We start from the raw sequence: 21,823 nt of genomic DNA on the forward strand, positions 1-21,823 counted from the left end.
GCCGTGAAGTCAGACATGAATGGCAGCGATGCTGTGATGGCATCCTGGAATAAGAATCTTGATTCATGAAATCCTTGTGGAATCGGCACTGACTGAGGAAACTCACTCTGAGCAAACTGGTCTGGCCCAAGGGTTGGCTCCCAGTGAATGAATGGTCAGGGCATGGTCATCTGTCTTCTGGGAAACTCTTCCTGGTGTGTTAGGCTTCTGTGAAGCACTAATGTGGTGATAGTTGCTGACACCACAGGTTTTAAGCCTCAGTATAGCACTAAGTTTTTATGTTGTATAATCACTTAATATAGGGGTCATACTACATTTGTAGATGAAGCTTTGGCAGTTGAGGTTGTGTGCCAATTTTTTTAAAATGGAGGGATGGGAGGGGGAGCAGTGGCACCAGTTTGACTAAGCAATTGTACAAATGTGGTGAGGTGAGTGGCGAGTGAGTAGCCATGGGATGTAACCTACGTAACTTGCTTTTTATGAACATCTAGAGCTTGGGTGGCAAACCAGTAGAAAGAAAAGAAGGGAAATCTGAAATGTGGAAGAAATATCTAATTCTTCTGTGTACAGGTTTGAGGACATTAGTATAGAAATAAAATGGAAGTAGGTGAAGATGAGATATGAGACCTGATACTGCAAGAATAATTTGGAGAACTTAGATATTCAAGTGGGAACTTGATCCCGGAAGGAGACAGCAGTCCCTCAGAATTAATAAGATCCTTGTGAGAGCCAGCTGTAACTAAACTCTTCTACCCTGTGTGAGATATGAGGCAGGGGAAGTACTGTAAGACTTTTTAAAAGAATGTAAATAATTCTAATTTCAAAGAAGACAGGTGCCAAGAGGTGTCAGTGTTATTGGACAATCGGTTCAATATCTTGTGGTTGTAGAATTTTTGCATATGAATGGAAAGACTGGCAGAAGTTGACCTTGAGGAAAATCAGTTTGGGTTCCATGGAAATGTAGGAACATAAGAGGCAATACTTCCCCCCGTGTCTTATCTTAGAAGATACTTTCAAGAAACGTTTGTAGCATTTGTATGTCTACAGAAAGCATTTGATAATGTTGACAAAGAGTACACTCTTTAAATTTTTGAAGGTGGTAGGGAGAAGATATAGAGAGTCAAACTTGTACGAAAACCAGGCTGCAGTTACATGCGTTGAAGGACATGAAAGAGAAACAATAGTAGAGAAGGGAGTGATATGGGGTTGCAGTTTATCCTCCATGTTATTCTGTGTGTACATGCAGGAAGCAGTAAAGGAAATTTTCTAATTGTGACAGATAAGTACTGATTCTCTAACAAAGGATATTACTGTATCCCAATTCTACTGAATAATAATGCAGCAATAAAACATGAATGAGAAACAAAACTAAAATTTAAGTTAAATTGCAAAGGAAATGCACCATATACAACAAAACATAATGCTCATATAGGTTCTCATCTGATAGCACATATGGCATTATGCTGTAATGAAGAACTAAACATGAGATAATATAGTACTGGTAATCCAAGAAGCTTAGCATCCTGAAAACCACACTCAAAAGCTTAATATCAGGTCAAGGCCTACTTCACTGGGAATCAGGACATACAAATGTGCCCTTTAAGTAAACACTTTAAATGTGCACATTTTAGTACGATTCATGAAATACTGATGTTCTTGGAGAATCCTCTGATGTTTTGTTTCTTTTATGACATAATGTAAGATGTTTTAATGTTTTACATGTACGAATGTAAGGGCATCCTACGTCATCGTAGCTGTGCAAGTGTGGTGGCGTCCGTTATCTGCCACTCTCTGGCAACTGCGGAAACGAACCTGTTTCGAACAGGTCACAGGAAAATATTGGAAATGGTGGTTTGAAAAGTGTTACTTTCAAAGTAAATTTCCTTTTACACAAGTTGAACTATGTGTGACAATATACGGTGAATTTCTTAAATCGCAGAGCGTTTGACAGTCATTTAAAAATCAACACTCTGATAATGAGCCATTTAGAAGAATTTCGAGACCAGAAGATCGGACATTTACGTCGTCATTAAAAATTTTACTGGCTGAAAGTGCAACACGCGCAAAAAGAGATAGACATTATATTTGAAAGCTTAGCTTATTAACCTTAGAGGCCAATATTATATATGAAAGCTTTGCTTTTCCTGTAGCAACACTATGTATATCCATTTAAACCATAACTTTTCCTGGTGGTGTGTTCGCGCTACTTAACATTGATGATGTACTGTGCTCTGAATATCCACTGTCGTCAGCTGGCAAGATCACGTGATGTGAGTGATGGCTGGCATACACAAGCACATCACAATCTCGATTTCAGTGCTTCGGAAAGTAACATTTGTTGTACGAAAATATGCAGCATACATGTTGCTGCACATCAAAGATCTTTCCAAAACGTGTTTCCGAAAGTGATGGGAAATTCTATGCCCGTGTATAAAACCATAGCCATTCAAAGGATTGAAAAGTTTTCAAGTTCAGAGGAAAAATATACTGTCACTTAACACGAAGAAAGTGTATTTATACCTGGGAGAAAGTGTAACCTGGAAATCTGTGTGGTCTCCCCCCCCCCCCCCCCCCCTCCCCTCCCACCACCCCTTGTTGCATATACAACCTGTAATAATGCTGTTATTATTTACAAAGACAAATATGTTCTACAGGCCACTGATTGTGCTTCACAAATAGAAGGAAGCAAAACCTGTATGGACAGTACAAACTGCCTTTCATTTAGTTGCATCAGACGAACCAGAAAAACTTAAAGATTTGCTGATGCAATTGTTATGTTTTGTCATAGATAACAAAGGTCTTGGAAAAGCAGTTGAATGGAGTAGACAGTGTCTTGAAAAGAGGTCAGGTGACGAACATCATCAAAAGGGAATTAGATTAGGAAATAAGACACTAAAAGTAGTGGATGAGAGTTGCTGTTTGGGCGGCAATGTAAACTGACAGTAGCAAGAAAAGCATTTCTGAAAAAGAGGAATTTGTTAACATCTAATAAAAATTTAAGGTTTAGCAAGTCTTTGCTGAAGGTATTTGTATGGAATATAGCCTTTTATGGAAGTGAAATATGCATGATAAGCAGTTCAGGTAATAACAGTATAGAACCTTTAAAAACTTCAGAACAATACTAAAGATTAGATTGATAGATCAGATAATTATTGAGGAGACACTGAGTAGAATTGGAGGAATGAAAAATTTATGGCGCAACATTGGCTAAACATGAGCTTCAACAGTGGTGCTAAAGCTGTTAATGTCCTACAGCACTATTGATTTTCAAGGCCGGTACCAAATAATAAAGTAGACTTTTAAGCTCAATTGGTAAGATTTCTGCTGTCAGATATAGGGAGCCAAGGGGACAATGTGGTATTGTCATTCCTTGTGCTTATAATGTCAGCACTGTAAGCACAGTGTGTTGTAGCAGTTGACTGTGGAAGAAAATCAAAGCTATGACTCGGTTGAAAAATATGGATTTAAGACTTTGCAGTTCAAAACTGGCTCACACATACTGTATGATGCTGGTTTCAAGTTAGTTAAACAGAGGGCACAAACAGTTGTGCCTCAGACAGAAAATTTGGTGTGACAGAAGTGAATATTCAGAGGCGGCATCAGATGAAAAATAAACTAAACTGCCAGTTGCACAGGCCATGTTTTCAGGGAACTGAAACGGGGAAGGTTTCATGAACTGCAGAAGCAGGCTGTGCAGTATGCATGGGAGAAACACAGTGAAGGCCTCCCAGTTACTAGAGTAATTATCTGAATGAAGGCACTTGAAATAAAGAGGAATTTTCCAGTTACATGTATCACAGAATTCAAAGTAAATACTGGTATGTGCATGAGAATTTTGTTCAGGGCAGCACTTTTTGTAATGTTGAATACTCAGCGTGTGTTACAAATAAAAATTTCTCAAGGAGCCCCTTCAAGAGAAGGGCATTGTATTATATTTGTGGTCATCGTATAGTTGGGTAAATACAGTAAAATCCTCTCTCACAGCAAGAAAAAGTTGCTGTTGTCTGTATAGTTTTACCTTAGGAGAAATACCACTATTTATTTGTCTTTTCTTCACTAAAAACTGTGTTTGTTTTTCTTTTGTTGCCTTCAAATAGTGTGAACAATCTGAAAGTGAATTAGGAAGTCTAGCTAAGCAACAGACAGCAATGATGCGCAGTTGCTTGGACCTGTTGAGCCACTATGGAACTGTGACAAGTCTTTATCCAGTGTCATACCTCAGTAGCCATCGTTCAGCCTGCTATCGTAGATGGCTAACTGCCCTACTCCAAGATCTGACCTTGGACAGGTGAGTGTCATTGCCATCTCAGTCTTAATTGCATTTGCAGAATGTAAGGTAATCTAATCTTTCAAAATACTGACAGTCAAGTAACATTTAAAAAGAAGTCCTAGTGATGATTATTGATAGCTCTAGAAAAATACCAGTAATTTTTAGTCACTTTAAGTTTTTAAGTGCATGCATACATCCTTTCTCTATAATGCGCATGAGATCAAAATGTGAAAGAAGTTTTGGCATGATCTCTCAGGTGTTCTTTGCATGATTGATTAAAATGCTGTGCCTCCAGGTGTTTCACCAAGTTGTTGTTGTTTGCATTTTATGCACAGAATTTCAACAGCCAGTCACATACTTCACGGCTGTGAGTTGCGCTCCTGTGTGTACTTGCTGCCCGCACTCCAGCGAGTCTCAAAATAATGAGTAGATCAGTTGTCGAAATATTGCGCATAAAATGGAAGCACACCACTCAGAAGTTTCAAGTTGTTAATAACAACACAAATATTGCTTTTTATCAGAAAAGTGTTGCAGAGTAAGCGAGGAAACACAGAAGAGAATTGTTATTTGTAACAGCTAGCAAATTTTTAGGTAAAAATTTTTAAAGTTGTACCATCACTATAGGAAGAGATGCAATAAAGCAGTTAAGAAAAGTGGCATACTTTTATGGCAGTTGTGAAGAAACCACAACCAGTTTGCATTTTTAGTCCATTTTAGGTATACCTCTGATCATGTGTGAAGAGTTAATTGGACACATTTTAAAATGTGTGTCTCCCAAATGTATAATTCACAGTATGACATTTATACCTGTTTAATCTTGTCTGTGCACACCAGCCATGAGCCAGGCTTTCTGATTTCACTTTTGCCTTAAGTGATAAATGCTAAAGACACATAGCAGAGGGTAAACAGGAGAATCCTGAGCAGTTCTGTGTTATAGTTTCCTCAGGGATTTATAGTGGACTGGAAATGAAAGGAATTGTTTCTAGCACATGGAGGGGACTTGGCTGTTTTCTACCATATTGATATGATTTGGTAACCTAGGGCTTGATGCAAAATGTTTAAGCCTTTCTGTATCTGAACTTTGTATCATTGTCAGACATAGTATAGCAAAAGGGCTTTATCTGGTGTATGCACAACATCCCTTCGCAAAAACTGGATAACACATCATATCTCGTGGTATAAAGGAATGAAAAAAAAATAGCATTGTTGCACATAACTTTGACGGTAAATATAATGTTAAAGTAGTGTATGCTTTGTAATGGGTATATGATGATGATGAAGCTATTGCATTTATAGTAAGAAAATAACCTCAGATTCTGGCCTGTTAGGTATGTGGTCTGACTGACGGTGAAAAGAGCGGGGGGTGGCGGCTGGGTTGTCGAGTAACCACTGGCATTTCAGTTTTCTCTGTATTATGTTGCCTAGTTTTCACAAGTGAAAATTCATCTGTGAGAATGGTGTTTGTCTGGACAAAGTTTATTGTAAGTGTGGGACAGTCAGCATGCCAAGCAAATGGGGAGGGGGGGAGATTGATTTGGAAGATGGTAAAATGCATTGTGTCTCATAGAATTAGTTGTGAGATACCATTATTACTTTTGCATATTAAGCAAGTTGCAGGCTTGTGTATTTTCAAAGCACTTAAAAAATTAATTTTACAATATACTTACAGTCTTAGAAATATGTGCAGTTAAAGCAGCGGTGCAGCGCATAAAGATGTTGTGACAGAGTTTGATTATTACTTTTTTTGCATTTGAGCAAATAGCGTGTTACCAAGGATGAAATTTTTGATCTTTATACACAATTAAAATTTTGCCATATAGATATTAAAGCAATTTATGTTAACTGCATCAAAATGTTCATGGTTATACTGTGATAATTTACTGAATTATCTGTCACAACAGGTGCAATGAAGTTGCCGAGCAGTTCAGAGCTACGTTCTCCGCTGATGTGGTTGCTGCCAGCAGTTCACACGCAATGTCACAAGCATTCCAGCTACAAGCCGCTCTGAGCGAAGCGAACAGTAGGCTACAGGAATCTTTTGAACGTGTCTCAACGACGGAAGGTCTGCCTGAGCCCCAATTGGAAGCGCAATACATAGATGCCTGCACATCTGTCAGTACTTTCCTTCACACAGAGCCTGGTGCTGCACCGGCATTGGAATGTGTGTGCATAACTGCCCTTTGTGCACTAAACAAAAGATACCTTATGATGGAAGCAGCTGCTGCCAGTAAGTTTGAAAACTGAGGAAATTATAGATTTATTGATAGTTATCAGAGTAATTAAAAAACCTACACAGACCTAATTAAAACACCATCAGATCACAGTTACCTATTGTACAGCTGTGATTTGACACAATATGAATGCATGTAATGTGGGAATTGTTTTTGAACTTATTTCATAATATTAGTCATGTCGTGCAGCACGTACTTTTACGAGAAAGAATGGGAAGTAAATGTGCATTGCATTAGCTGTTCTAAGAGCAAAGAATGGTGATTCTATAGTTTATGGTTGGGTGCCACTGTGTAACAGTAGCTTGAACATCCAACTTAGTTAGTAACCTGTTATGCACGTGCTACTTGTTCATTGCATTGTTTGCCTACCACGTGCTTCTGCAGCAAGTGCATCACTCACAAACAGAAACATTTGTGTGTGGTATTTAATCTGTGAATTGTATGTTTTACATTTCAGCTTCTGCAGACTTGAAATGAGAAGGTATCTACCAATGCACGTATAAGTTTTACTGCTTAGATACAGCTGTGTGGAAAGAGTCATCCTCAAAACACAGAAGTATATTTGTCATATCGTATTTTATTAACGACGTGTTCATACTACGCTTAGCAGTAAACTAAAATTAACAGTAACCTGTACTAAATCACATGGTGACACCTTTCGCCGTGCTGTATTGCCTCGGAGGGTCTTGAAGCCATTTCCTTTTCACTTTCCGTTACATTCATGTCTTGGTAGAGTTATTGTTGGATTTATCATTGTTCTTTGAAAGCATCTGGTCAGTATCTCTGAATCTGAAAACAACCCTATTTTGCCATTAAAAGATCTCACTTTCAACTAGACACATTAGTAGTTGATAGATTCCAATTGTGATCTAATGATATTGTAGTCATATGATTCTTAAGTGCAGTACAACTGCCAAACAGTACAAGAGATTATTGTATTGCAGTGTTGGTCTTGATTATGAAATAACCTAAAACATTTAAATTTAACAGTATCTGTGAAAATATTAAATGAACATGGAGTCATCAAAGTGAAATTTTTAATTTAGTCTCCAACTCTGTCACATTACCCACAAAACACTGAATATGCAGAGCAGGTTATTGAATTAATGACTCGCCATGAACCTGACTCTTTTCTCTACTAACTTGTCTCAGGTCTGCCATAAGGCTCTTGGGAATGAACTACAGCTTCCATTTCCCCTGCCCCGCTGCCAGTCATTTTGTTAAAATGAAATGAAATAATAATCAGTTGCCTCAGATCATGAGGATGTTAAATGACTAATATTGTAGACTGGCTTAAATGTTTTCTGTGCCGAAGTATGCACAGTCTGCTCAAACATTGCTCCTAGTTAATATGAGTGATATTGCAGTTTGTATAATCTGTAATCCTTTCAGGTGCTGGAGACTGCTTGGTTGACTTGACATCACGGGATGGTGACTGGTTTCTGGATGAAATGTATCTAGTCAGCAGTCTTGTAACAGAGCTTACAGCAGTTTTACCATCACAACCAGACCCTACTGTGCAAATTGTTCTGCAGTGTTTAAAATCAGCCAACAATATTTTTAAGGGTCTCCAGGTAGGTTTTCAGTCTTTAATACTGAAATTTGTATCAAATATTACAGTTCTAACAATCAGATCAAGAAGCCAAATCCAACCTTGGACTTGTTTTCCTGCAAATCTCCTTTACATAAAAACTAATACCGTTATTTAATATTCCTCCTCCATTTAAATAAAACACAGTCAAACCAGTTTAAATTGAATTGTCCACTAGCTGGTACCTGACATGTTGCTGCCACAGAAGAAATACTTGTGGAAATATTGTTTGTCATTTAGATAGAAAGAATGATATTTATTTTAGTGTCAATAATGAATACATTTATTGACACTGAATGAGATTGAGATTGATATATATATATCAGACTAGTATAAATTGTATCCATTTTATTTTGTTAATTTTAATAGCGAAGTGCATTAGGGTACACAGTATTTATTGTTTTTATGTATTCAGCAAAAACAAACCAATTTCTTGACTGTCTGACTCGTGAACATGCAACACACAACTCGCCACGTAAAAAAGTGGATTTTCTAGATTCAATCTGCACACTTGAAATGATTGACCTTGTGCCTTGTTAATGGTCATTGAGAATGCAAGTCAAACGAGGAACTGCAGTCTCTTTCAGTCGAATGGCATATCGGTGAGAATGTTGGGAGTGCATGGAACATGCGCATCTCCTTCTTTTGACTTTTCATTAAGAATAGTTACCGCGATGTCATTTGGCATCAGTTTCTTCACAGCGAGTCTTGTTCCATTTCACATTCAGATTGGATTAATGTTCTGCAAGAAAATAATTTGCACGCTGATTCTGAGTGACAATTTGTGCACTTGCACACCAGAAAATTCCAACAAATTAAAAAACTAAAAAACTTGAGTGAATAATTAACAAACTTGTCTGCATTCATGATGTTGCCAATCCATTTGTAGGTGACAGAATCACATGCAATTTGTTCTCTAATTGTATTGTTGAGTGCATTGATGTTGGTGCTTTTTGTTGCCAAAATAACACTTTGGAAAGCCATTCATGATTTTTTTATGTCAACAATTTGTCGAAAAACTGTCTGAATGAGGTGTCCGATGAATGGCACAATGACGTGGAAGTTCAATGGAAATGAGTCATTTTGTATTAGCATCAGCTGGTACTTTGCCTTCAATAGTTTTGAAAATGTGGCTGCAGACACACCGCACTGCAAATGTACGCATATGTTGATCTTTAATGTGAGTTTTCACACGTATCTCCAGAGATGCGATGCTTTGAAGCAAGTATTGAACTGATTGGCTGGTTTTGGTGTAGGTATCACTGGAATTGTTTGTCTGGGGTTGCCAGATAATAAAATGTGAGCACCACGAAACTGTTGTGCATTTGATCGTAAATCTTAGAGTTCGATCAAGCCTGTCAAGCGATTTCTTATGATCCATAGTGCATTTGTCTCGGACAATGACCTTACAAAGTGCCATAACTTAAGCCAAGCCAGATCCTTTTGAAATGCTACGTTTTGGAGCTTCCGAGAAATGCATATCAAATGGCAATTTGAGCGCCAAATGCGCTGTTCGTCCACCATCTAATAATGTAACTGCAATACGTGATAAAGCAAGCTGAAGAAATCCCATTTTGAGATTGAAGTTGAGCTAATATCAAACTGATGAATATTTTTGCAGTGCCTCCAGGTGCATCAAGGAAGAACAGACTATCTCTGCCATTTGACTCTACATTTGTAATTGTGTCTTAGGCCAATTTCTGTTCTGCAGTCAAAAGTTGTTCATTTGCTTCAACAAATGCACTCAATTCATTAGCATTGTACAGCTGTTCTCTCGCCAAACTGCAATCATTAAGGTAAAGTGCAGAACATTCTGACACAGTCATGCCAAGATGAAAGAGTTCTTTGTTATTAGTCATTCAGCATAAGTCCTTGATTTTTATCAGTGTGAGATCAAAAATACTCTCTGAAAAATCTATGGACCTGTCGTTGCTGACAGTATGAACACAGTGTAAAATGTCCTCACTTATGTCCTCTCTGAATTTTTCCCACAAATCTGTAGGGTTAGATGGTGAACATTGTTTCAAAGTGATGGCAAATAATGTTTGAATTTGTCACAGATAACAGTTGGCAAGTCACTGTTGTTTCCAAGTATTGGTCATATTTGAGCAAATGATGATTTTGGCAACCTTCTCTGGACATCTGGCGCTCTACGCCATCAACCGTTCTCAACTTTGCAAATGAAGTAGGATCTTTGACATTAACCAAAGGCGTTCTCAAATAGTAACACTCGGCATTATTTGATGTACTGTGTAAATACAGTCCAATGAATCATATGAATACGAATTTTGAAAGCCTTTAAAACACATGCCTTGCCTATGTCATTGGAATTTCTTAGATGTAGTATTCCATGTATAGTACTTGGGAACTTCTGATAACGTATTGGCAAACACATCTTCACGCAGTGCAAAGAATGGTGTGTGTGTGTGTGTGTGTGTGTGTGTGTGTGTGTGTGTGTGTGTGTGTGCGCGCGTGTTCGTGCGCGCGTGCTGGTTCAGCAACATAATTTCGTGCAGTGTCTGCCATGAAATAGACTCTTTGCCCATTTTCAAGATGAACACTGAGATGAACAACATTGGGATAGTGACTGTGGATTCAGAAACTCAAAACATGCTAAACAGCCTCATTGCTGCTAATACTGACTTCTTTGATACTGACTCACTTCATTATTGTGCGCATCAGGTCTATCAGTACTGACTACTGCCTTTTTTGTCATATTTGCATATAGATTTGACAGAATGGCAATATTTGACATTGATATGAGCTTTAAATGTTTTCGATAACAATGGAAATATGGCAAATCCATCCATTATCAGTTTCAGTACCAACATTTCTCGTTCTGATCGTTGTTGTGTGACCCATCTTCTGGTTTTTATTGTGGATATCCGTCATCACCAGTGCATATTTCATGACTTAAGTATATGGGACACTTTTCACCATGTTTTTTGTCCCAATATCAGACAGCAGAGGGTCTTCTGCATGTATTTTTGTTTTGAGCCATATGAGAACATGAGCGTGTGGGAATCCTCTCTTGTGCCATTCAGTTACATACATCCAGTGATGAGTTTCACTGTAAATGTGATGCTTCACAATTAAGTCTATCAATTTAGTGAGTTTTTGCATGAATATTTGTGCTGTCAAACCGTATCGATCAGATGGATGCTGACCAGGTAATAAAAGCTCTTTTATCTGGTCCCATGCTAGATGGTGTGTAAAGGTGATGGAGAAAGTTGGGGCGGCCATATAAATGCACGTATGGCATGGCGTCTTGTTCGTATTGATGCATATACTGTGGGCTGCCATTGAATGTTGCTGGAAGTATTACCATTTTGCCAATGTCGGGAACATTTCCATGGTTCACAGTTGCATCTCACAAATGAATATATTCTTCTGAATGCAACAGTTTTGATTTAAGCAAATGAATAACAACTGTTCGGATTCAATTTTGGCATAAATCTCATATGTTCTATTGTGAGTTATCATTATGCGGTATGAATACTAGTTAACGCCAGATACTTTTTTACTGAATTGTTCACCTGTAAGAACAAAGAAAAAGAAAGAGAATAAAAATGCAAATTATACTTACTAATGTTTGACAGTTAAAAAGGAGATTACTTTTTTCACTTGATAAAATGAAATAGATATCTATATTTACCTGTAATTGGATTAGTTACAGCAGCACATTGTATGATCGATGTGTTTCAGTGGCATGATGCATTGTATTATTCCGTTGTTGAAGAAGTATATCCCACGTGTCACATTCTTCACCAACTAGGACAATTGTAACTTCATTGATGATAGGTGTGTTGTGGCATCTGGCATGCTGTCAGAGTGATGTTTTGTCAGCCTGTATTTGAACTGTGTAATTGTCTGGTGGTAAGCTGTCAATTGAAGTTTCGAATAATTTTGTCAGTGGACTGTGTGGGTAGACAAATGTTTGCAAATAAAATACAATGTGGTGTTTGGTGCCAGGAATTGAACTGCACCTTTGATCAACTTATGCACCATAGTCACCCATAAAGTAGACTTGTTGAAATTTGAGTGTCGGAAACGGGTAGAAATGAACCAACTTAGTGATACAGTTATCCATGAATTTTGAAAGTAAACATGAACTTATCTTGAAAACCTTTGTTGGTTCCAAAAGGTGTCATTTGAAGCACTGAATCATATTTGCAAATGTTCTGCAAAAAATGTTTGGAATCAGATGAGTCACCTGAAACTTATGTCAACTATGGATGAGGTAGCAGGTGCAATGTCAGCAGTGTAACTTTGCCATTTGTGCTGCGCATTCCTAGTGTTTCATTGTTGGACTGAAGAGGACTGCAATGCCCACACACCATATCCATTTTGTCGATATTTGCACTGGGATGCAAACTAATCATAGTTAATATCAAATTGAAATGCAGCAAGATTTGAATCAACATTCATTCATTGAGACCGAGCAACTCGTGAATGTTCTCTTTCAGTTCTTGTCGCATGTTGGTCTTCTGACTAATGCGCACGATCAGGAGGCTCGTTAACTTTCTTTAGATTCTCGCTGCAGATTGGTCTTCTGAGTCTGATGCACGTGATTGGGCTAGTACGTAAATGTTCCTTTTAGATTGTTACAGCATGTCGATCTTCTGATTGTAATGCACGTGAATAAGCAATTCTTAATGGTCAGCACTTCAATCCTTGCTACACGTTGGTCTTGTTATTGTGATGCACGTGACCAGGTAACATGTATATGTTCTCTTTCTGTTCTTGCCGCGTGTTGAGCTTGAAATTCTGATGCTTGTGAATGTGCAGTTTGTTAACGATGTTCTTCATTGCTCGCTTGTCATTCCTCATTTGTTTGAGAAGCTCATATTCGCTTAATTCTATGTACTGTGCTGGTAGAATCTACTAAGTGACTAATATTTTGGAGGGATATTTTTTTGACGAAGCAATTAACACAATGTACACTTGTATTACCAAAATATTGTTCATTGATTCACTGAACAAATAGAAAAAGTACTGTTCACACTAGAAAATTTAGATTCAATGTAACTCAAATTTATCAGCATCAAAATGAGTAAGACACAAAAACTGCTGATCTGTTTGTTTCTGTCACATTCAAACACCTCATTACTCCTATGTTCTTTCAAATCCATTTGCTGGTACGACACCCATATAATCTATTTTAAGTCAATTGCACTGTGTCTTTAACCTTCATGCAAGTGCAAGCAATAAGTTGACAAATTTTTACCGCAGTCACATGAACGGTATGGCAGTGTATAAAAGATGAACAAAGTAACATCGATTTTTTAAAATATTAGATTAGTGTTTATTATATGTCACAAGATAGTAATCAACTGTCTTTCATCAAAATAAGAGTGGCACTCCTTTATATAAGTCAGTTTTCTCTCTCTCTCTCTCTCTCTCTCTCTCTCTCTCTCTCTCTCTCTCTCTCTCTCTCTCTCTCACCCTCTCACCCTCACTCCTAGTAGACTTCGACAGTGTGTGGAAGATGTCGTCAGAATACATGTGAAAATAAGAATGTACATGTTTTACATAAACAACAATCTATTCCCTTCAGTAAATCTAAGTTGGCTTTTGTTCAGTAGCAAGAGATCATAAGAGGTTCTCTCCACCCGCAAAGTGGGACGGGTGGATGACTGCACAGTAGATCACTTGCACATTAGTGTATCCATATAATAAACGGAAATTGAGACACAATACCATTCCACTAGTTTGAATACATCATCTATATCTCACTGAATTGTGTATAGATAAGTATGTGTTTAAAAAAAAGGGACTATGTAAATCTGCAATTGGATTGTAGGCATCAGTGTAGCAGGGGGTATTTGACTTGTCCTGGTTGTTAGAGTGGAGAGATTTCAGGTTAATTGTTAATTACTTAAAGCTAGTGGAACTGATTTAATAGTTGCAGTGACAATGGATGCACAAATGGAAAAATGTGATTGCATTGACACCATTTAATTGACTGCTGTTGAAATACATCGTCTGAAACCTTTCAGACCGCCATGTTGAGAGGCACAAATCTAGCTATTCTTGTTGATGGATGTCTGATGTAAACTGATGAGTAAATTTTGCTACAAAGATATTAAAACTGATTCATCAAATATATGACTAGTCAGAACTAAATCAGACATCGGCAGATGTTGGCACTAATGAAGCGTGTCACTATGGATCGGAAGATACTCTCTCTGGTCTCGGTGGCTATCTGAGTTGGTGAAGACTGCCAGTCTTGCTAGCGAGATGAAGGCAGAGCTCACCATCTGCAGCATCTTCGACAGGACTGATTGCGGACCTTTGGTACAGAGCCGAGTGGAGGGTCTGAATCAGAGGCTCCGATGGTTCCGTGACCATGTAGGCTGCAGATTCCTCGACTTGCGCCATAGGGTGGTGGGGTTTCGGGTTCCGTTAAATAGGTCAGGTGTCCGCTACACACAGGAGGCAGCTACACAGGCAGCAGGGGCTGTGTGGTGTGGACTGGGTGTTTTTTTTAGGTTAGACAGTCTCGGGAAAGCTCAAAAAGGGCTCCAGTGTCAAAGGGTACAGGGCAAAGAAACGACAAGAATCGACCAGAATCGACCAAGCAACAGTCGGTATTGCAGTTGTAAATTGTCGTAGCTGTGTTGGAAAAGTACCAGAGCTTCAAGTGCTGATAGAAACCACTGTAGCTGAAATCGTTATAGGAAGAGAAAGCTGGCTAAAGCCAGAGATAAATTCTCCTGAAATTTTTACAGAGGCGCAAACCGTGTTCAGAAAGGATAGATTAAATAAAGTAGGTGGTGGTGTGATTGTGTCTGTTGGTAGTAGTTTATCTCATGTTGTTGTTGTTGTTGTTGTTGTTGTTGTTACCTTCAGTCCTCAGACTGGTTTGATGCAGGTTTCCATGCTACTCTATCCTGTGCAAGCTTCTTCATCTCCCAGTACTTACTGCAACTTATATCCTTCTGAATCTGCTTAGTGTATTCATCTCTTGGTCTCCCTCTATGATTTTTACCCTCCATGCTGCCCTCCAATGCTAAATTTGTGATCCCTTGATGCCTCAGAACATGTCCTACCAACCGGTCCCTTCTTCTTGTCAAGTTGTGCCACAATCTCCTCTTCTCCCCAGTCCTATTCAATACCTCCTCATTAGTTATGTGATCTAATCTTCAGCATTCTTCTGTAGCACCACATTTCGAAAGCATCTGTTCTCTTCTTGTCTAAACTATTTATCGTCCACGTTTCACTTCCATACATGGCTACACTCCATACAAATACTTTCAGAAACGACTTCCTGACATTGAAATCTATACTCTATGTTAAATTTTTCTTCTTCAGAAACGCTATCCTTGCCATTGCCAGTCTACATTTTATATCCTCTCTACTTCGACCATCAACAGTTATTTTACTCCCCAAATAGCAAAACTCCTTTACTACTTCAAGTGTCTCATTTCCTAATCTAATTCCCTCAGCATCACCTGACTTAATTCGACTACATTCCATTATCCTCAGTTTGCTTTTGTTGATGTTCATCTTATATCCTCCTTTCAAGACTGTCCATTCCGTTCAACTGCTCTTCCAAGTCCTTTGCTGTCTCTGACAGAATTACAATGTCATCGGCGAACCTCAAATTTTTCATTTCTTCTCCATGGATTTTAATACATACTCCAAATTTTTCTTTTGTTTCCTTTACTGCTTGCTCAATATAGAGATTGAATAACATCGGGGAGAGGCTACAACCCTGTCTCACTCGCTTCCCAACCACTGCTTTCCTTTCATGCCCCTAGACTCTTATAACTGCCATCTGGTTTCTGTACAAATTGTAAATAGCCTTTCGCTCCCTGTATTTTACCCCTGCCACCTTTAGAATTTGAAAGAAAATCTCATAGTGAGGTTGAAATAGATAGTTCCTGCAAATTACTATGGGTAGAGGCTATACTCAACAGCCGTACCAAAATAATAATTGGCTCCTTCTACAGACCCTCCCACTCACATGATATAATAGCTGAACAGTTCAAAGAAAACGTGAATCTCATTACAAATAAGTACCCCACTCACACAGTTATAATTGATGGAGACTTCAATCTATCCTCAATTTGCTGGCGAAAATACACGTTCAAAGCCGGTGGTAGACAGAAAACATCTTTCGAAATTGTACTAAATGCTTTCTCTGAGAATTACTTTGAACAATTAGTTCATGAGCCCACACAAACTGTAAATGGTTGCGGAAACACACTTGACCTCTTAGCCACACGTAATCCTGATCTAATAGAGATCGTCATGACGGATACAGGGATTAGTGAACACAAGGTCACTGTAGCGAGGCTCAAAACCATGTCAACCAAAACCACTACAAATAAACGCAAAATATATCTATTTAAAACAGCAAATAAAAATTCGCGTGATGCCTTCCCAAGAGAGTGTCTCCATTCCTTCCAAGCTAATTATGTAAGACCAGATATGGCTCAGATTCAGAGATACAGTATCGACAGCAGTAGATAGATTCATACCACGTAAGTTAGTAAGAGACGAGACTTATCCACCATGGTACACAAAACACATCAGAACACTGTTGCAGAAGCAATGAAAAAAGAATGCCAAATTCAGAATAATACAAAATCCCCAAGACTGGTTAAGTTTCACAGAAGCTTGAAATTTAGTGCGGACGTCAATGCGAGATGCTTTTTTCTCCACAATGAAACATTGTCTCAAAATATGGTAGAAAACCCAGAGAGATTCTGTTTGTATGTAAAGTTCACAAGTGGCAATACAGTCACTGCGGGATGGCGATGGAAATGTTACCAATGATGGTGCCACTAAAGCAGAGTTACTAAATACAGTTTTCCATAATTCCTTCACGAAAAAAACTAAGTAAATATTTCAGAATTTGAAACCAGAAGAGCTGTTAGCATGAGTGACATAAAAGTAGATATCTTAGGTGTTGGGAAACAACTCAAATCACTTAAGGCAAGTCTTCTGGTCCAGATGGTATACCAGTCAGGTTTCTTTCAGAGTATGCAGACACAATAGTGGCTTTCTTAGCAATCATGTACAACCACTCACTTGACAAAAAGACTGCTCCTGAAGACTGAAAAGTAGCACAGGTCACACCAATATTCAAAAAAGGAAATGAAGTAACCCATTGAATTACAAACCCATATCACTGACCTCAATTTGCAGTAGGATTTTGGAGCATATACTGTACTCTAACATTATGAATCACCTTGAAGAAAAGGACTTACTGATACATAACCAACACGGATTCAGAAAATATCGTTCTTGTGCAACACAGCTAGCTCTTTATCCCCATCAAGTAATGAGTGCTGTCGACAAGGTATCTCAGATTGATTCCATATTCCTAGATTTCCAGAAGGCTTTCGATACCATTCCTCACAAGCGACTATTAATCAAATTGCGTGCACATGGAGTATTGTTTCACTTGTGTGACTGGATTCGTGATTTCCTCTCGGAGAGGTCGCAGTTCGTAGTGGTACACAGTAAATCATCGAGTAGAACAGAAGTGATACCTGATGTTCCGCAAGGTAGTGTCATAGGCCCTCTGCTGTTACTGATTTACATAAATGATCCAGGTGATAATCTGAGCAGCCCCCTTAGATTGTTTGCAGATGACGCTATAATTTACCATCTAATAAAATCAGCAGACAATCAATTCCAATTACAAAATGATCTAGAGGGAATTTCTGTATGGTGTGAAAAGTGGCAATTGGCACTAAACAAAGAAAAGTGCGAGGTCATCCACATGGGTATTAAAAAGAAATCTGATAAATTTTGGGTATGCAATAAATCGCTCAAATCTAAGGGTTGTCAATTTGACTAAATACCTAGGAATTACAATTACGAGCAACTTAAATTTGAAAGACCGCATAGATAATATTGTGGGGAAGACGAAAAAAGACTGCGCTTTGTTGGCAGAACCCTTAGAAGATGCGACAGACCCGCTAAAGAGACAACCTACATTACAGTTGTTCGTCCTCTGTTGGAATATTGCTGCACGGTGTGGGATCCTTACCAGGTAGGAGTGAAGGAGCACATCGAAAAAGTGCAAATGAGGGCAGCTCATTTCGTGTTATTGCGCAGTATGCGTGAGAGTGTCCCTGATATGATACGCGAGTTGGGGTGGCAGTCACTGAAACAAAGGCTGTTTTCTTTACGCCAAGACCTGTATATGAAACTTCAATCACCAACTTTCTCTTCCGAATGTGAAAATATTTTTTTGACACCACCTACATAGGGAGCAATGATCATCATCATAATAATAAGAGAAATCAGAGCTCGAATGGAAAGAAGTAGGTGTTCCTTTTTCCCATACACCATTCGAGAGTGGAATGGTAGAGAAGTAGTATGAAAATGGTTCGATGAACCCTCTGCCAGGTACTTAAGTGTGTATTGCATAGTAACCGTAGATGCAGATGTAGATAGGTTTCTGAAAAATTTTGAAGTTAGCTGTAGGCAGGTCATGGCTTCAGAATATTAAAATTTACCTTAATTAAATAAAATTCATGATAAGATCACAATTCGTATTATGCATTTTGAGAGCAGGTTCTCATCTTTGAGCAAAATACTCTAACTACATTTTTTTAAACATGAGATGTTCTTTAGGTTGTTAAATCATTAACATATTATGTATCTTACTAGAATATGAACCTGTTTTCTAAATGTGTCCTGTGATTTTGTCATTAATTGTGGTATAGCAAAATTTAAAATATTTTACTGTTTTCGAGTGGCACAACATTTTTGTGATGGCAGGAAGACAGTAAAGGAAACTCAGTAAAGTATGACAAATACTGTAGTTAGCTGACAGTAACTGGGACCAACAATTATTTCTCAGCTGTCACCAAGTTGTGTCAAAGAATTTAAGAGTGACAGCTTGGATGTTAGAAGAAACTTTGAACATCCACAATACTGAAAAAATGCGCTCTTAACAATCAAGGGTAAAGACTGTGTTAATACTTTTCAGGAAATGTTACAGCACTTGCAGAATAACTAACTTCACTGTTACACCATTGGTGTTCTACGGATCGGAGTGTGGAATGTCAGATCCCTTAATCGGGCAGGTAGGTTAGAAAATTTAAAAAGGGAAATGGATAGGTTAAAGTTAGATATAGTGGGAATTAGTGAAGTTCGGTGGCAGGAGGAACAAGAGTTTTGGTCATGTGAATACAGGGTTATAAATACAAAATCAAATAGGGTTAATGCAGGAGTAGGTTTAATAATGAATAAAAAAAATAGGAGTACGGGTAAGCTACTACAAACATCATAGTGAACACATTATTGTAGCCAAGATAGACATGAAGCCCATGCCTACTACAGTAGTACAAGTTTATATGCCAACTTGCTCTGCAGATGACGAAGAAATTGATGAAATGTATGATGTGATAAAAGAAATTATTCAGGTAGTGAAGGGAGACGAAAATTTAATAGTCATTGGTGACTAGAATTCAAGAGCAGGAAAAGGAAGAGAAGGAAACATAGTAGGTGAATATGGAATGGGAGTAAGGAATGAAAGAGGAAGCCGTCTGGTAGAATTTTGCACAGAGCATACCCTAATCATAGCTAACACTTGGTTCAAGAATCATAAAAGAAGGTTGTATACATGGAAGAAGCCCGGAGATACTAGAAGGTATCAGTTAGATTATATGATGGTAAGACAGATATTTAGGAATCAGGTTTTAAATCGTAAGACATTTCCAGGGGCAGATGTGGACTCTGACCACAATCTATTGGTTATGAATTGTAGATTAAAACTGAAGAAACTGCAAAAAGGGGCGAATTTAAGGAGATGGGACCTGGATAAACTGAAAGAACCAGAGGTTGTACAGAGTTTCAAGGAGAGCATAAGGGAACAATTGACAGGAATGGGGGAAAGAAATACAGTAGAGGAAGAATGGGTAGCTTTGAGGGATGAAATAGTGAAGGCAGCAGAGGATCAAGTAGGTAAAAAGTCGAGGGCTAGTAGAAACCCTTGGGTAACAGAAGAAATATTGAATTTAATTGATGAAAGGAGAAAATATAAAAATGCAGTAAAAGAAGCAGGCAAAAAGGAATACAAACATCTCAAAAATGAGATCGACAGGAAGTGCAAAATGGCTAAGCAGGGATGGCTAGAGGACAAATCTAAGGATGAAAAGGCTTATCTCACTAGGGGTAAGATAGATACTGCCTACAGGAAAATTAATGAGACCTTTAGAGAAAGGAGAACCATTTGCATGAATATCAAGAGCTTTGATGGAAACCCAGTTCTAAGCAAAAAAGAGAGAGAGCAGAAAGGTGGAAGGAGTATATAGAGGGTCTATACAATGGCGATGTACTTGAGGACAATGTTATGGAAAAGGAAGAGGATGTAGATGAAGATGAAGTGGGAGATATGATACTGCGTGAAGAGTTTGACAGAGCACTGAAAGACCTGGGTCGAAACAAGGCCCCCGGAGTAGACAACATTCCACTAGAACTACTGACAGCCTTGGGAGAGCCAGCCCTGACAAAACTCTACCATCTGGTGAGCAAGATGTATGAGACAGGCAAAATACGCTCAGACTTAAAGAAGAATATAATAATCCCAATCCCAAAGAAAGCAGGTGTTGACAGATGTGAAAATTACCGAACTATCAGTTTAATAAGTCACAGCTGCAAAATACTAATGCGAATTCTTTACAGACGAATGGAAAAACTGATAGAAGCCGACCTCGGGGAAGACTAGTTTGGATTCCGTAGAAACGTTGGAACACGTGAGGCAATACTGACCTTACGACTTACCTTAGAAGAAAGATTAAGGAAAGGCAAAACCACGTTTCTAGCATTTGTAGACTTAGAGAAAGCTTTTGACAATGTTGACTGAAATACTCTCTTTCAAATTCTGAAGGTGGCAGGGGTAAAATACAGAGAACGAAAGGCTGTTTACAATTTGTACAGAAACCAGATGGCAGTTATAAGAGTCGAGGGGCATGAAAGGGAAGCAGTGGTTGGGAAGGGAGTGAGACAGGGTTGTAGCCTCTCCCCGATGTTATTCAATCTGTATATTGAGCAAACAATAAAGGAAACAGAAGAAAATTTCGGAGTAGGTATTAAAATCCATGGAGAAGAAATAAAAACTTTGAGGTTCGCCGATGACATTGTAATTCTGTCGGAGACAGCAAAGGACTTGGAAGAGCAGTTGAATGGAATGGACAGTGTCTTGAAAGGAGGGTATAAGATGAACATCAACAAAAGCAAAACGAGGATAATGGAATGTAGTCGAATTAAGTCGGTTGATGCTGAGGGAATTAGATTAGGAAATGAGACGCTTAAAGTAGAAATGATTTTTGCTATTTGGGAAGCAAAATAACTGATGATGGTCGAAGTAGAGAGGATATAAAATGTAGACTGGCAATGGCAAGGATAGCGTTTCTGAAGAAGAAAAATTTAACATGGAGTATAGATTTCAATGTCAGGAAGTCATTTCTGAAAGTATTTGTATGGAGTGTAGCCATCTATGGAAGTGAAATGTGGACGATAAATAGCTTAGACAAGAAGAGAATAGAAGCTTTCGAAATGTGGTGCTACAGACGAATGCTGAAGATTAGATGGGTAGATCACATAACTAATGAGGAGGTATTGAATAGAATTGGGAGAAGAGGAGATTGTGGCACAACTTGACTAGAAGAAATGATTGGTTGGTAGGACATGTTGTGAGACATCGAGGGATCACCAATTTAGTATTGGAGGGCAGCATGGAGGGTACAAATTGTAGAGGGAGAC

General features: G+C 38.5%; 1 protein-coding gene across 1 annotated transcript in view; it reads left to right on the forward strand.

The window, feature by feature from the left end:
- The window catches only part of LOC126473496 (serine/threonine-protein kinase SMG1), a 353,891-nt gene that overhangs the window by 285,670 nt on the left and 46,398 nt on the right, over positions 1 to 21,823 (forward strand). Inside the window, exons 41-43 of the mRNA XM_050100581.1 lie at positions 4,098 to 4,288; positions 6,172 to 6,497; positions 7,894 to 8,075. Of these exons, the coding sequence (XP_049956538.1) occupies positions 4,098 to 4,288; positions 6,172 to 6,497; positions 7,894 to 8,075 (699 nt within the window). The remainder of the gene's footprint in view (positions 1 to 4,097; positions 4,289 to 6,171; positions 6,498 to 7,893; positions 8,076 to 21,823) is intronic.

Source organism: Schistocerca serialis, chromosome 4 (genome assembly GCF_023864345.2).
Source record: "Schistocerca serialis cubense isolate TAMUIC-IGC-003099 chromosome 4, iqSchSeri2.2, whole genome shotgun sequence".
In the NCBI taxonomy this organism is placed as follows: domain Eukaryota; kingdom Metazoa; phylum Arthropoda; class Insecta; order Orthoptera; family Acrididae; genus Schistocerca; species Schistocerca serialis.